Raw genomic sequence first — 15,987 nt, 5'->3', positions numbered from 1 at the left:
GCAAATTAAAAGTATTAATCTTATTTCTTCAAGCTTGAGCAGCCAGCAAGGTTTTGTTTGTTGATAACAAAAGAGGGCAGGCATAAGCTGCTAATTGTGCCTTACACTAGGGGGCTTCGCCTTCTTCAGGAGGACCAAACTGGCTTAATTGCGCATGCGCCACATGAAACGGATGTTTTTGCAGCATCCGCAAAGCCAGCTTCTTCTTGTATTCCATTTTATACACAAGTCCCTTTTGGACTTCGTGGGACTTGCTTCCCAGTGAGCACAGGAGTACATGGCTCTGAACGTACATGTTTACTCTGAAGTAAACCCCACCAAAATCAGTGAGGTTTACTCATTCATGTGCACATACCTTTATGGCATTAATGGGTGACTGAGACAAACACCTTTAATGTGGTTTTCATTTTCCTCCAGCTTTGCCTAGTCAAAGGACAGCTGTATAAAACCGCTAGTCCCAAGAGGTTGCTCTTGTTGGGACAGAAAATCTAGTCTCTACTTGGAGAGCAGTTTTTTATGTGTTCACTCTTTTGAGGAAGCCACATCCATGTAAGAAATGAGAATAGCTCTGCAGTGTGTCCATGTCTTAAGCCTTAAAGGGAAGTTATATTTCAACGGCAAAACTCTGAATGCCAGGTGGAACAACTGGCAAACTCTCAACTCTTTAACCTCTCCCCTCCCCTTTAGAAACCACCAGCTGATAAGGGGTGCTTTTCTTCCCAGTATTTTTGAAATTTGCAAACTTCATGTCTCCTTCTCATTTTGCATAGTGTTTTTTGTTTTTTTGTTTTTTAAATAAATAAATAAAGCACTTTATCCAACTGCAGGAATTGGAGAACGTCTTACTACAGCTGATAAACTAAAAAAAAAATGTTTACAGATTTTATGACTATCCAAAAAAAAAAAAAATCTATCAAATGTTATGAAAATTGTGTGTTCATGATGTATGAAACTTGTATAAAAAAATTAAAAGTTTATTTCAGTTGCAAATTTATTACTCGTCTTTGAGATGGTGTCAGACTAGTGCTTGGTTACTCAAGCCTCTTGATGTGTGACAGGTTATTTCTTGGCTGCATGTGGAACAATGAACACTCAAACTGAGGAAATTAAATGTTCAGACATTAAAAACAGAAGAAATAAAAGGGCACTTTAAGACTGAAGTATTCTCACTGGCTTTTAGTTATGATAAGAGGGATCTGCCTTGGGCTGTTTGCCCTCTTAGATTTTCTTTCCTAAAGCCTGTTCTTCTACAAACGCTGGGAGAACCCCAAGCCTGCAAATAGCTTCCTCTTCGCATGTGGATGGCACCATTTTGGTTCTATGCAGATTACCATATACAGTGGTGCCTCTGGTTACGAATGGGATCCGTTCTGGAGCCCCGTTCGTAACCTGAAAGGTCTGCAACCTGAAGTGCCGCGTCTGCACATGTACACAACGCGCTTCGGCGCATGATGTCATTTTGCGCGTCTGCGCATGCACGAATTGCTGAACCCGGAAGTAACCCGTTCCGGTACTTTCAGGTTCGGTTCGTTCGTAACCCGTGACGAACGCAACACACAGCCTTCGTAACACGAGGTACGACTGTAGAACTGGGATTGCTACTAGAATGTATACATCCCTGCATGTTCAGAGGCAAGATGCTAGTGAATACTAGTCGCTAAGAGCAGGAGAAGGCTGGGTGTCTTTTATGCACTGCTAGTAGGTGTTTAGGAATCCTCCAGTTGACCACATTTGAGAAAAACAGTAGGTTGGGACTTTTATTTTTAACACAAACTACACCTGGAAACGATGCCTCATGCCCTGAAGCGACTCACTGGTCTCTCTCCTGCTTGCCATTACTGTCAGTAATACTTCTGCATAGAAGTGGCTGCCTTTGGGAGGTGCAGCTTCTGTCTGTAACTACTACCAGGAAGGAGAAGAAAGCCAAGCCACTAACATGCAACCAGTTTAACATCTACTCAAGAACGGAGGAGCTGGACCCTGAACACGATACAGAAAGACAACACTATTTAAAGAAGGCACTAACCCGGCTTTTGCTGCAAAGTGAAATTGTTGGCCTATGTGTTGAAGCAGTGAAGAAGAAGAAGAGGCAGTGAAGGATAGGCATGCCTGGCGTGCTCTGGTCCATGGGGTCACGAAGAGTCGGACACGACTGAACAACAACAATATGTGATGAAATAGGAACAGTTGGCAGTTAGGCAGTTGTGCATGCCTAAGAAGTGTTGCCCTTTGTCTCCTGCAAGAGAGCAGCTGCCCTGCTTTGTTGCTAGCCTCACACTTGCGGGAGAGAGTTGTTTCCTTCGCCGTGGGGCTGATGGAAAGGGTCATTTGTGTCAAGTTCTTAACTGCTTGGTTCTCGGCCAATATTGCCAGTGGTTCAAATCTCGGCCTTGAAGTGCTTAACGTCCTTGGTCTCCTCTTATATCTTCTCCACTTCTTTCAGGGTGTATTCTAAGATAGTGTCCTGCCCCTGGAACTTAAAGTAGCCAAGGAACTTCTTCTTCTGGAGCAGAAGAGGAAACCAGTAGATATCATCTGGCCACATGTTCTTGAAAGGCACCTGGTCCAGGTCAAACCATTGTGGAAGCATTTCTGCAGGGAAGTGGGAACATGCACACAAGGGAAGAATGATTAAGGACCAAAACAGATCTTCTTTAAATTATTTTTGGTCTCAGCACTCACCCCATGTCTGCTAAGTTTGTGGATTCATTAAAAAAATTGTTTCACCAGAAACAAAGACGAAACAAAGGAAAATTGTATGCACATACCAGGGGACATGCTATATCTCTCTCAAACCACTTTCTACAAAATAGCAGATCCTGGTGTTCAAGTTGGTTGGCCTCTAGAAAGGCCCCCCCCTTTCCCTTCTGTGGTTTCCACCAACTGGCATTCAGAAGCATTTACTGCCTCTGACAGTGGAGACAGAACACAGTTATGATGGTTTGTAGCCACTCCTCCCACACTACACAGTCTGCAATAACTGGACAACTTTTCTGAGCAGTTAAAGGTGTGCTCATTTAACGCGCGATGCAGCCTTACTCCTCTCAAGTTCTAGCCTAATAATTACGTGAGCTTGGTTGGGTGATGGAAAGATGAAACCACCCCGTGTCCCCAGTAATCCTGGCGGTGGGTGGGTGGAATTCTTTATCTGAAAGATCCAGCACTTCATTCTTGTAAGATTGGGGGACAGTAGAAAGGAATAAAAAGGGAAAGTATTCCTATCGACTCTTCCACTCCCAACCACATTCCTACCATCGCTTTCCGTGGGGTCTCCTTGAAAACTGTCGGTGCGGAAAATATGGACTTCCATCAGCTCAGTGTTGCCCACAAACTCAAAAGTTATCTGTCCCATCTTCTGCAAGGTGTCCACCATCAGTCCACTCTCTTCCTGTAGCTCCCTGAATATAATGAGCAAGGTTACTTTTGCAGTAAGAGTGCATGGGCTAATTGATGCTTCTGTTTTCCAGAAAAAAAGAGACTTCCCCAACAATAATGACACAGATCTCATTGCAAAACAGTGGGGCATTTGGCCTGGCTTCTTGCACTTGACTTTACCCGATTATACCACCTCCAATATTGCCCCAAATATAAGCCACACCTGCAAATAAGCCGCACCTTGAATTGTAAAGGCTTGTTTGCGGGTGCAGCCCGCCTCCCGGCACTACCTCCCCAAGCCAGCCCTGGCCACCCCCTACCCAGGGTGGTAGTGCCAGGGGATGAGGGGTGGCCAGCGTTTGGCGCCCCGCTCCCCAAGTTGGTGCCGGCGCCTGGTTTTGAGCGTGCTGTGCGCCCGACTCCTGCCACTACTGCCCTGAGGCTTGGGGAGGTAGTGCCGGGAGGTGGCCATGCAGCTTTGCTGGTGGCCTCCCCCCGACGGCTCGAGGGAGGCATGGGAGCGGCACACCATTGCCCTGCGTTCCCAGGCTGCTTCCGGGGGGGGGGGGAGAATATAAGCCACACTTTAACTTTTCCCTGTCAGAATTTGTGAAAAAGTGTGGCTTATATTCAGGCCAATAAAGGTAAAGGTACCCTTGACTGGGGTTGCGGTGCTCATCTCGCTTTACTGGCTGAGGGAGCCGGCGTACAGCTTCCGGGTCATGTGGCCAGCATGACTAAGCCGCTTCTGGCGAACCAGAGCAGCGCATGGAAACGCCAATACAGTACAACAAAGCCAGCTACTGTAAGCATACTTAAGACTTGGTTCAGATGCCATTTGGCATTATATGGGAAAGCCTGGTGTGAGCTTTAGAATCATGTGCTCATGCCTTCGGCCCATGCCAGTGGTATCTATCACTGTGTTTCCCATACTTTGGAAGCAGGGATTAATTGCAGTTTAAACTGTTCACTTTGTACCTGATGCTGGCAGATGGTTGTTTCTCAGCTCCCCTGTTATTCTTCCAACTGAGAGAGAATTGCTAATACTCTGAAAGCCTGTGGATGTTTAGCGATGCTGTTAATTAGACGTGTCTTTAGCTATGAGTAATGTGTGTTGTTGGATATTTCTGGCCGTCACTCCCCATCAAGGATAATGGGAACACTGGGCAGGGTTTTCAGCCTCAGTCTGGCACCTCTCCGATAGCTTCCATTTTTCAGAATTATCCCTTTGATTTAATGTTTTGGCTAGTTTGTGAAAACCTTCCTGGAACGTGGTGGCAGACTCTAAAAGAAGGCATTCCCCTCACAATGGAGCGAAAGCTTTGCCATGTACACTGCAGCAATTAGGCAGAAGTAGAAGAGGAGAAGGAGTTTGGACTTGATATCCCGCCTTTCACTCCCCTTAACGATTCTCAAGGCGGCTAACAATCTCCTTTCCCTTCCTCCCCCACAACAAACACTCTGTGGGGTGAGTGGGGCTGAGAGACTTCAGAGAAGTGTGACTAGCCCAAGGTCACCCAGCAGCTGCATGTGGAGGAGCGGAGACACGAACCTAGTTCACCAGATTACGAGTCCACCGCTCTTAACCACTACACCAGGCTTCCTCAACCTCAGCCTGCCAGAAGTTTTGAGACTACAATTCCCATCATCCCTGACCACCTGTCCTGCTAGCTAGGGATCATGGGAGTTGTAGGCAAAAACATCTGGAGGAATGCCTGCACTACACCATTGTGGCTGAGTTTGCTGCTACAACGGTGTCAGCAGAGCTCACTTTGAACTGTATGTGGCCTGCACAACTAAGAAAAGGAGCCTACATTAAAATGGGAACCGATGAAAGATAAGTTTACAAAGCACAGCACATGAGTGAAGGGGAACATGGAGCTATTATCTCCAGTAGATGAGCAGCAATAAATTGTGTTGAGGCAGGGAATTTTCCCCTTTCCCAAATGCAACATACAGTCATTTAGTCCAAGTTAGGCAAGTGCTATAGGTTTCCTTGGAAGGTGGGTAGTGGATCTGACATGATATACAGTGGCACTGTTTGCACTTCAGGCAGGGGCGGAGCAAGGGGGCGGGTACTGCCCTGGGGGGGGGGGGTGGAACTCGAGGCGACGGCCTGCCCCCGTGATCGGTGCTGCCGGCACACGGCAACTTTTAAGGTCTGTGCTGCTGTTCGCGCGCTGCAGTCTTAAAACTTGCCATGCCGCCGCACGGAAGGGGTGCCGGCTGCTCGCACCCGCCACCTTGGGTGGACATGCGCAGTCCACCCAAGATGGCAGGCACAAGGGGCCGGCACCCCTTCCGACCGTGTGGCGGCGGCGCGGCAAGTTTTAAGGCTTCGTATCTGAAGACGTGTGCATGCACACAAAAGCTCATACCAAGAAAAAACTTAGTTGGTCTCTAAGGTGCTAGTGGAATGATTTTTATTTATTTATTTTTTTGTTTTGACTATGGCAGACCAACACGGCTACCTACCTGTAACTGCAACTCCCAAGAGACTGTGATCTACTCACATTATAAAAATACTGGCTGTGATCTACCATTGTTATTGACAGGCAAAGTTGTTGAGATTTTTTTTGGAGGAGCCAAAGCTTTTTTTTTGGGGGGGGGTAGAGAGATCTACTGCAATCTACCACAAATGTCCAGTGATCTACCACAGACGTCCAGTGATCTACTGGTAGATCACGTTCTACATTGGACATGCCTGCTCTATATGCTTGGTTATTTTATCCTTAACAATCCTTATCACCATTTTCCCAGGACAGATATTAAACTAGCCTGTAACTTCCAGGATCCACCCAGATCCCCCTTTGAAAGTTGCTGTTACACTGGCTACTTCCCAGTCCCCAGGTATGGAGGCTGATCTTATCGACAAGTAGCATATTTTTGTTAGAAGCTCAGCAATCCCACATTTGAATTCTTTGAAAATTCTTGGGTTGATGCCAGCTGGACCCAGCAATTTGTCAGTTTTTATTTTGTCTATAAGGCCTAGAAATTCATCTCTCATCATCACCATTACCTGCCTCAGTTTCTCAGGCTATCTCTGAAGGAAGGAATTTTAATACATAACTATAAATGTTTGTTTTATACATTGAAATGTATACTTTTAAATGTTATTGTTTATATAAGTGAATGTCTGTATTTTCTGTAAATAATATTTAAAACAAGCCTGTAATGAATAAACAATCTATTACAGGCACTAGGAAGACCTGTGTTGGCCTGGTGTCATTTCAGTCTTACCTTTTTGCTGCCTGCTCAACTGTCTCGCCAGTCTGCACCTTCCCTCCAAATCCGTTCCAGAGCCCAGCCCCAAATCCACGTTTTTTCATGCCCAGCAAGACTCGCTGTGGTTGTACCACCAGGACCAGAGTGAATACTTTTGTTGTCAGCATGCTTTAAGCTCTACAAAGGCAAGGAGACCAGAAGCAGATAATGTGTGCTCAGAACCAATGAAGCTTAGCAGACTACAACAGCTGGCAGATTTAACAACAGGTGTGGAAGGTGCAGTGGGACTTACGGGAGCCACCGCTCTTCAGAAGCCCACATAAAGCCAATGTGGTATGCTTGTCAAAGTGCTGGGCTGGGGGATTAGGGTTCAGATCCCCACCCAGCTCTGACCTTTGGTCAGTTTCTCAGCCTAACCTACCCCACAGGGTGGTTGTGGGAAATAAATGCAGGCTTATTGGCCCATTAGAAAAACCACAAAATCTTTCTTAGAGCCAATTTATTCACCAGGCCAATCAATATATCACAAAATCATCATTTTTATTTGTTAAACTTATTAGCTGCTTGCCAGCCAAAAAGTCTCCAAAACATGTACAGTACATTGAAATATAACATTTGTTATGTATTGAAGTTCTCACCCTAGGCCACTAGGGGTGTGTGTATATGGTTCATTCTGCTGCAGTTCTCACTCAGGTCCGCACATGCAAATGAGGGATTTAAAAGTGACATTCAGGGATTGGGTAACTACAGAAAGTTGTTACCGTTGCTTGTAGCTGAGTTTTATATAAGCAGGCTGCTGAGCGATTCGGTTCAGTTTCTGTTCCAGCCTAAGAATAAACAGAGCTGCTTGGAGAATCACTGTGCCGTCTGCTATGTCCACCCACCTAGTAGTTATTTTTCTCTTTGACATCTGGTGGGAGGGCATTCCACAGGGCGGGTGCCACTATCGAGAAGGCCCTGTCACGTGATCAATTTGTGGGGGTGGGGCTTACCTCCCCCCAATACAGTATATTTTATTCAAGTTGGCACCCCTGATGCCATGCAACATACAGTATTGGAGAAACAAGCCCCCGCCCCCAGCCTTCCCCATCAGTAATAAAAAACATTAGCGGTGCACAAACAGTAAACGAAACAATAAGCAAAATAATGCTCCCCTCAACCACCAAATAATATGAAGCTACTTCGAAGAACGTATTGGCTACCCTAAAGAAGCCGTTGCAGCAGCCTTTAAAACATAGCCTTTCCTACCAGACCAAAGATCCCCGTGGCAACTTCTCCAGCAAGGCGGGAAAATGCAACCCAGCGGGCAGGCGGGGACCTTCCCGAGGCGGTGCTTGCTAAGGAGGAAGAGGAACAGCCTGCTCGGAAGAAGGAAAAGGAAGGATATATTTCTCTCTCACACACACTTCTGTTTCAGTGTATCTGAAGAAGTGTGCGTGCGCACGAAAGCTCATACCAAGAACAAACTTAGTTGGTCTCTAAGGTGCTACTGGAAGGATTTTTATTTTTATTTTTTTTACTTTGTTTCTCTCTCTCACACGCTCTTTCAGCCCAGGTGCCAATGTGCGGCGGAACCCAGCGCACGAGGCGCCGTTCCCGGGGGGGACGGACGCTTGAGGGAGCGTCCCAGGTTGGTGCAACACCCAAATGCGTCCCCCTCTCTAAGAAGCGGCCCTCGCGGAGGGAGAAGTCATGAGCCGGTGAGCAGCGGGAAGCGGGGCCGGACTCCCGAGAGGAGCGAGCGGCTCTCTTCCGGTTCGGGACCGGGGAGCGGCATCCTGAGAACCCGCTCAGGGCGGCCGGCCGGGCGAAGGGTTTTCCAGGCGGCGACCCGCCTCAGCGCCCGCTTCCTCCCGCCGCCTTCCCTTTCTCTGCACCGGAGCTTCACGCGGCTAAAGAAGCCTTAGTCGGCCGCTTGTGTGGGAAGTTGAGTTGCTGCTTGCGTTTGCACGTGGCGGAGTGAAAAACATTCGCCCGGTGAATCGTAGGATCATAGGATTGTGGGAGTTGGAAGGGATCCCCCCGAGGTCATCTAGCCCAACCCCCTGCGATGCAGGAATCTTTTGTTCTAACCCACGACCTTGAGATTAGGAGCCTCATGCTCTAGCGACCGAGCTTTGCTTTTGGGGATACCGCTTGTTTGTGTTGCAGAAGGGACCGTTTTGGGAAAAGGCGTCAAATCGGCTCTCCCCACCCCCACGCCTCTCTCCTCTGAGGTGCTGTCTGCAGTTTCCATAAGTATTTAAACCAAACTTCGCCAGCCTGGTGCCCTCCAAATGTTTTGAACTACAACTCCCATCAGCCCCAGCGATCCACCTTTAGTAGGTGGCCCCTGGAAGATTGAGGGAATGTGCCCCCTCAGACTGGTGTTGTTAAAAGGAATCATGTGAGTTAAAAGGTGGGGATTCTACCCCCCATCTGAAATTATAGCTGCCTTATTATCAAATTGACAAGCTTCTGCACCTTTAAGACCAGCTTAACTTCCAAAAAGGCAACAACCAAAGCTTTCTCCATCCCTGTACCTACTTGCTGGGAGTAGCTTCAACTGCTTGTTGTGTAGGGTTGGGACTGTAGTATTCCAGCTATGTCTGAGAAATTCCAGACGTATGGCAGCCCTATTGTGCAGCTTCTAAAGTTATGGGACCGCCTGTGCATAAAGGATTACACACTCCGTCTCGCCACACTATCAGAATGTTGACCTAAAAAAGTTAGCCTGATATAACAGTAGTAATGAGGAAGTTTATACACGGTGTGTGTGTGTGTGTGTGTGTGTTGGGACTCCACTTAAAATGATCAGTGATAATGCTACCAGTGTGAGGCAGAGCAGAAAGAGCCAGACTTTAATCTAGGAAGCCTAGCTTCTGGTCCTTCCTCTGCTATGGGTTCATTGTGTCACCACAATGTTGAGCAGACCTGGACAAGTCTGTGTCAGTTGCATTTCTCTTCTGTAAATTGGGAAGAAATAGTGCCATGTTGTTTGGGGGGGGGGGTGTACATTAAAAGTACAACACTTTGCAAATTAAGATTGCAATCTTGCATCCTGATCCTATGCAGAGTTAGGGGACAATCTAGTCACCCTGGTAGACTGTGGGGTGGCATAGCCATTGCCACATCTATAGTCCTGTTACTTGCACCAGCCAAGGTAGAAGGGTGGTGAGAAGTGGGTTAAAATTCAGTAGGTCCTATGCCAGCCCAGCTCCACTCCCTCCCTCCCACCAAAGCATCCCATTTTCTAGTCTTCCTCTAGTACCTTCTGCCCACCTTTTTGGATGGGCTCACTGGCAGGTGCACTGCCTTCCCCCCTGTGTCACTCAACGCATGTCACAGGGGCATACTGACGTGTTGTGTGGATGCTCCACGGCATGCGCATGCCACCATGCAGAATTTTTTTTTTTGGGGGGAGACCCCTTCATTGAAAATTTGGGGAGTCCTGGGCCCCACCACCCCTGCATAGATGGCACCTATGCCACTAAGATGCTCCTTACTGGCAGAGGCCAGTAGATCCAGCCAGGCATGAGCAGAAGGACACCTCATCCTCATACCAGACCCCTTCCAGCATGACAGATTGGGGGTTTGGATTACAGAAGTGCATTTATTTTAGAAACAGAAATTAGGAAGGGTGTTGATAATCCAGGCAATCAGGTGCCAAATTCTAGATTTGGGTCCATAATCTTCAGACGAGTTGTGCCCATTGAGCAGTAGAGTAATTTGCCTTTCTCTCCCCGATAGATACTGGAAATTGCCAAATCTGTTGCTTCAGCACCAGAGGATCCACACTGCTGTACAACTACTGAAAAGCAAGACTGGAGCAGAGCATCGTTGGCTGGAGCGGCATTTCAGTGACCCTTATGTGAAGAAGGCCAAGAAGGAGCACTATCGATGCCGGAGTGTCTACAAACTGCTGGAAGTAGATGACAAATACCGCATCCTTTGCCCTGGGCTACGTGTGATAGACTGTGGCACGGCCCCTGGTGCTTGGGCTCAGGTTGCAGTCCAGAGAGTCAATGCTACGGGTTCTGGTGAGTGAGTGCATTTAGAACAGGAGCAGAGCACATGTGGCTCCACAGAGGTTGCTGAACTACAATGTCCATGACTTCTGATCACTGTGATGCTGTCTGGGGTTGAGCAGCACCTGAAAGACTGGACATTTCCCATTCCTGAATTAAAATTATAGGTGGTCAGAGCCACTGCTGACCTGCCTTGTAATCTGTGACTCATTTCCACATTTAGTTATAGGTTGTAGGACTTGTTTTGTCTAATTCAGGACCTGTGGCCCTCCTTATGTTGCTGACCTGGTCAATGCATGGAAATCCCCTAAAGTCCCATGTTGGAAGAGAGGCGGGCTATAAATGAAATGAATATATATTCATTACTTGTTTCCTCCACCACCCTAGTTTCTAGTTGTCCTGTATACCTGAAGGAGCGTCTCCACCCCCATCATTCTGCCCGGACACTGAGATCCAGTGCCGAGGGCCTTCTGTCGGTTCCCTCACTGCGAGAAGCAAAACTACAGGGAACCAGGCAGAGGGCCTTCTCGGTAGTGGTGCCCGCCCTGTGGAACGCCCTCCCATCAGAAGTCAAGGGAATAAACAACTACCTGAAATTCAGAAAAAACCTGAAGGCAGCCCTGTTTAGGGAAGTTTTTAAACTGTGATATTTTAAATGTATTTTAATGTTTGATGGAAGCCGCCCAGAGTGGCTGGGGAGACCCAGCCAGATGGGCGGGTTACAAATAAATTATTATTATTATTATTATTATTATTATTATTATTATTATTATTATTATCCTTTTCCCATAGTTTATTTTAGCCTGTCAGCTCTGTAGGAGTAGGGACCTGTCTTTCTGTTTGTCTGGTTTTGTGCTTGTGAAAGCTCCCCATAAGATGTCATGATGGTCCTACAACTGTTTTGTCTATTTATAGCCATCTGTCTTTAGCTAAATAAATAAACAATGCGACACATGATACTTGGCTGGGAACGCTCCCCCTTCTCCCCCTTGTCTTTTATAAATGCTGTTTCCATCCTTGCCAGAGAATTCATTTACTATCATGGGTTCTCCCTCTGGAAAACGAAGGCGAGGGTTGTCTTGGAGGAACTTGGTTTAATTCATTAATGTCAGTAAAAGTGCTCTGATAGCGGAAAATGTTGTTGCTGGCTGACTCTTGAGTGGCTTGACGACAATACGAGACAGTGATACATGAGGATGATTTCTGAAATATTGATCATTACAGAAAGGGCTGCTTCTCAAATAGCTAGTTATGGGGAGGCTTGCTAAAAATAACGTTTATGGGCTGGAATGGATTCTTGTGCCGGGCGCGGGTGAGGCTGACAGTACTTAGTCAGCATCTGTGTAGGAAGGTTGTGGATAGTGAATGCGATGAAACTTCCTAAGGCAAGTTGAGAAGGAGGTATTTGATCCCTGGTCTCTCCCAAGTCCTAGTGTAATCGCTTCAGCCATTACACCCCACTGGATAGATTGCACATTTAAAGACTGCCTTCTTCGTTTGACACTTCTGTTTTCTAGATCCAGATGCCCCAATCGGCTTTGTTCTTGGAGTTGACCTCCTTCATGTTTTTCCTCTGGAAGGAGCAGTCCTCTTACCTCACGCTGACATCACAGATCCAATGACCCAAAAGAAAATCCAGGAAGTGCTCCCTAAAGGGATGGTGGATGTTATCCTGAGTGACATGGCACCCAATGCTACTGGTATCCGGCAACTAGATCATCATAAGTTGATCCATCTCTGCTTGTCTCTTTTGGATCTGGCTCAGCACATTTTGGAACCTGGAGGAACCATGCTCTGTAAGTACTGGGATGGAGGGGAGAGCCATCTCCTGCAAAAGAGACTGATGCAAGACTTCCAGGAGGTGAAGACCCTAAAACTCCAAGCCAGTAGGAAGGAATCTGCCGAGAGATATTATCTGGCGAAATCATACAAACGAGCAGCCCGCACGGCATCAGAAACATGAGTCACTGTGTGCGTGCTTTGTGTGGTACATTTGATGAAAGCTGCAGAGTTGGTTTTAGTTGGCAGAGGGCTTTAAGTCCAGAGTTTTTGTGAAACAATGAGTATCTTTGGAGGGATGTGGACCTCATTTGCCAGCTATTGCAACAGATCTTCTTCCCTTTGAAATAACCAGGAAATATGATTGAAGGGTGGTATAAAACCAAGGTTTCAGGCAAGAGTGCTTTCCAGCCCTACCTGAAGACACCTGAGACCTTCTGCATTCAAAGCAACTGTTCTGCCTCTGGACTGTGCCCCTTCCCCGCTTACTCATTTAAATTTAGAACATGGAGACATATCAGTTGACAGATGTTTCTTCTGAAATAACTTTTTTTCTTAACTGCTTTATGTACAAAGTGTAACGCTTATCGATGCAATGATGCCTGCACTGTACAGTTATGCAACTTTTAACAATTTTTTTTTTTTAAAAAAAACTTCCATGCCGAGATAGAACTTGTGTCATGTCCAGCCCATCAGCTGCTTGTTCTCATCCTGCTTCCCTTTCCTTCAGATGGGGATGTTCAGAGGACACATTGAGGAACTTATTTGGGGAGGAGCACTAGAGGTTTGGCAAACGCATGTTGAAATGTGGTGGTTCACAGATCTTTTAAGAGGAAAAAGAATTGTAATCCTGCCTCCCAACAAGTCTGACTGGGAGGCTGCTGGGGCAGAGAGGGCCCTAATTTGCAGCCTCTACCCCAAGAGGGGGAAACTTTTTCAGGCTTGTGACCAATGCTCCTTCTTTCCACACAATTGTCTTTCATCTTCTGGTTTGGAGGAGAGGGGAGAAGGCTGGCCATCAAGGTTGGAGTTGGTCCAATGGTTGCTAGTTGCTACAGATGATGGGAAAGCAGCAATACTGTGCTGGCATTGCATGGGGTGACCACTAATCAATTTTGGTTGCTTGGATATGGGTAGTGAGAAGAAAGTGATCTGCCAAAACCCTGTGTGTTCTTGTCCTGACATGAGCGCAGGAAAACAACAATTTTGCTCCGCTGGTACTAAGTCATGGAGGGACTTCTTCCTGTCATGAAGCTCCAGTTAAAAGGACCAGGTAGAGGGCGAGAGGATAGACCAGCAACATCTGTCCCTCTGTTGAATGTTCAGAATGTCTTGCCTGTGATAACCTTTATTAAAATTTATGGATTTCTTCAGTGTGCCGAGTTGTCTGTATTCTTCTATCGCCTCCAAAGCCATCTTACAGTACTTAATGCCCCTCTACCCACCCATCTCACTTCCTTGCTTCTTACCATTCTTTCTACTTACAATTAATTAATTAATTAATTTCAGCTTAATTAATAACAGAAGACGAGCCTGCTGGATCAGGCCAGTGGCCCATTTAGTCCGGCATCCTGTTCTCACAGTGGCCAAACCAGATGCCCCAATGGGAAGCCTGCAAGCAGGACCCGAGTTCAAGAGCTCTCTCCCCTCCTGTGGTTTCCAGCAACTGTTATCTGCCAGCATTTACTGCCTCTGGCAGTGGAGGCAGAGCATAGCCATCATGGCTTGCAGCCATTGACAGCCTTCTCCATGAATCTGTCTAATCCTCTTAATGCCATCCAAGTTGGTAGGCATGGCTTGCTCACTGTGGGAGCGAGTCCCATGGTTTATTCTTTGGCAGAGTGAATTAAGTCCTTTTATTTGCTCTGATTCTTCCAGCATTCGGCTTCATTGAATATCTGAAAATTCTAGTGTTACAAGAGAGGGAGAGAACCTTTTCCTCAGAAGTGTGCATGGACACAAAAGCTCATACCAAGAACAAACTTAGTTGGTCTCTAAGGTGCTACTGGAAGGAATTTATTTTTTATTTTGTTTTGACTCTTTCTACATGCCACACATAATTTTAAAAATAAAGCCCTTCCTAACACAGCACGTAATCTGTGAACCTTGCTCCCACAGGAAGCAGTGATAGCCACCAACTTGGACACTTTCAAGACTAGTGGACAAATTCATGAAGAAATATGGTAATCATATACCACCCTTCATTCGAAAATCACAGGGCATTTCACAACACAAAAATACAGGATGAGAACACAAGATACATAATAAGAGCAAGAACAAAAACAAACCAAAAACTCACCTCCCACATACAGGTAGGTAGCCATGTTGGTCTGCCATAGTCCCCCCCCCCCAAAAAAAATTTCCTTCCAGTAGCACTTTAGCGACCAAGTTTGTTCTTGGTATGAGCTTTTGTGTTCAAAAGCCTGCACACAAAAGCTCATACCAAGAACAAACTTAGTTGGTCTCTAAGGAGCTGCTGGAAGGATTTTTTTTTTTTGTTCCCTTCCCACAGACACATTTAAAAGGCCATAGAATGTTTAATCAGCCCAAGGCCTGGTTGAAGAGGAACATTTTTGCCTGGTGCATAAATATATGTAATGAAGGTGCCAGATAAACCTCCCTGGGAAGAGCATTCCACAAATGGGCAGCCACCGCAGAAATGGCCTGTTCTTGTGTTCCTCCCCTCTGGACCTCTGATAAGCCATTAGTTGCCATGGTGGCTGTGTTCAGATGCTGTGTTGTGTGTTTGCAGATAGCTCAGTTGGTAGAGCATGAGACTCTATCTCAGGGTATGTGGGGCAAAAAGGTTCCTGCATTGTTGGGGGGGGGGGTTGGACTAGATGACCCTCGGTGTTCCTTCCAACTCTACTATTCTAGGATTTCACCTCCATAGTTGGGAGGCAGTAAATGCTTCTGGGTACCAGTAGCTGGAGACCAGAGGAGGGGAGCGGGACTCTGGTCCTACTCCCTAGAAGAGACACCTGGTCGGCCACTGTGAAGACAGGATGCTGAACCAGAGGAGCCCTCTTCATGGGCCTGATCCAGCAGAACGCGCTATATTATTCTCATGTTCTCATCACAGCTTGACAGCGTTTACTTGACGGGAGGCGAAGCTGTAGCCAGGGCCAGATTTAGGTTTGATGAGGCCCTAAGCTACAGAAGGTAATGGGGCCCTTTATATGTCCAGCTGTCCTTCGTCATCAACAAAGTGTCATTGTTTTTTGTGTTGAATATATGCTATATGGTAATTTAGGGACCTCATAGGTATCTAAAGCCATTTGCACATAACAAAATACGTATTTTATCAAAGTAATTGAAATGTTGAACTGAAATACAATTAAGAAGTATATTAATAGTGAAATACAATTAAGAATTACTGTATATTTTTTTGGGGGGGCCCTGGGGCCCTAATCTACAGCTTGTTTAGCTTATACGTAAATCCGGCACTGCGGCCGCTGCGCGCTTACATCAAACTAGGCGGGCGAGCGGGCAGCGGGGATGCGCGCACATTCCCGACATGACGGCTGAAAGAGAAGCATGGGGGTTAATACTCGCTGCATTACGGTAGGAGGCGGAGCGAAAGCGAAGGACCGGAGGGGAG

At 46.6% G+C, this 15,987-nt stretch overlaps 2 protein-coding genes across 2 annotated transcripts; one reads left to right on the top strand and one right to left on the bottom strand.

Annotated features, from left to right (window-relative positions):
- Window positions 1-2,178: 2,178 nt before the first annotated feature.
- Window positions 2,179-7,956, bottom strand: NUDT1 (nudix hydrolase 1). Its single transcript, XM_033167607.1, has 4 exons — window positions 7,849-7,956; window positions 6,616-6,777; window positions 3,253-3,398; window positions 2,179-2,592 (listed from the first exon to the last, which is right to left on the bottom strand). The coding sequence occupies exons 2-4, from the start codon at window positions 6,765-6,767 to the stop codon at window positions 2,420-2,422; spliced, it is 471 nt and encodes a 156-aa protein (XP_033023498.1). The 5' UTR covers window positions 6,768-6,777; window positions 7,849-7,956; the 3' UTR covers window positions 2,179-2,419.
- Window positions 7,957-8,203: 247 nt separating this feature from the next.
- MRM2 (mitochondrial rRNA methyltransferase 2) lies at window positions 8,204-13,760 on the top strand. The gene is made up of 3 exons (XM_033166737.1): window positions 8,204-8,300; window positions 10,330-10,619; window positions 12,125-13,760. Exons 1-3 carry the CDS (start codon window positions 8,293-8,295, stop codon window positions 12,568-12,570), a joined length of 744 nt encoding a protein of 247 aa, XP_033022628.1. The 5' UTR covers window positions 8,204-8,292; the 3' UTR covers window positions 12,571-13,760.
- The last annotated feature ends 2,227 nt before the right edge of the window (window positions 13,761-15,987 follow it).

This window comes from Lacerta agilis, chromosome 13, assembly GCF_009819535.1.
Source record: "Lacerta agilis isolate rLacAgi1 chromosome 13, rLacAgi1.pri, whole genome shotgun sequence".
Taxonomy (NCBI): domain Eukaryota; kingdom Metazoa; phylum Chordata; class Lepidosauria; order Squamata; family Lacertidae; genus Lacerta; species Lacerta agilis.
The sequence above is the reverse complement of the archived record's forward strand: the minus strand, read 5'-3'. Positions and strand labels throughout refer to the sequence as shown.

Excerpts from the sequence above, each read along its gene's own strand:
- NUDT1 (XM_033167607.1), bottom strand. The coding sequence starts at position 6,767 with ATGCTGACAACAAAAGTATTCACTCTGGTCCTGGTGGTACAACCACAG. Across the intron at positions 3,399-6,615 it reads GTTGAGCAGGCAGCAAAAAG|GGAGCTACAGGAAGAGAGTG; the intron begins GTAAGACTGAAA and ends CATTATATTCAG. Across the intron at positions 2,593-3,252 it reads AGACCCCACGGAAAGCGATG|AAATGCTTCCACAATGGTTT; the intron begins GTAGGAATGTGG and ends ACTTCCCTGCAG.
- MRM2 (XM_033166737.1), top strand. Across the intron at positions 10,620-12,124 it reads AGTCAATGCTACGGGTTCTG|ATCCAGATGCCCCAATCGGC; the intron begins GTGAGTGAGTGC and ends TCTGTTTTCTAG.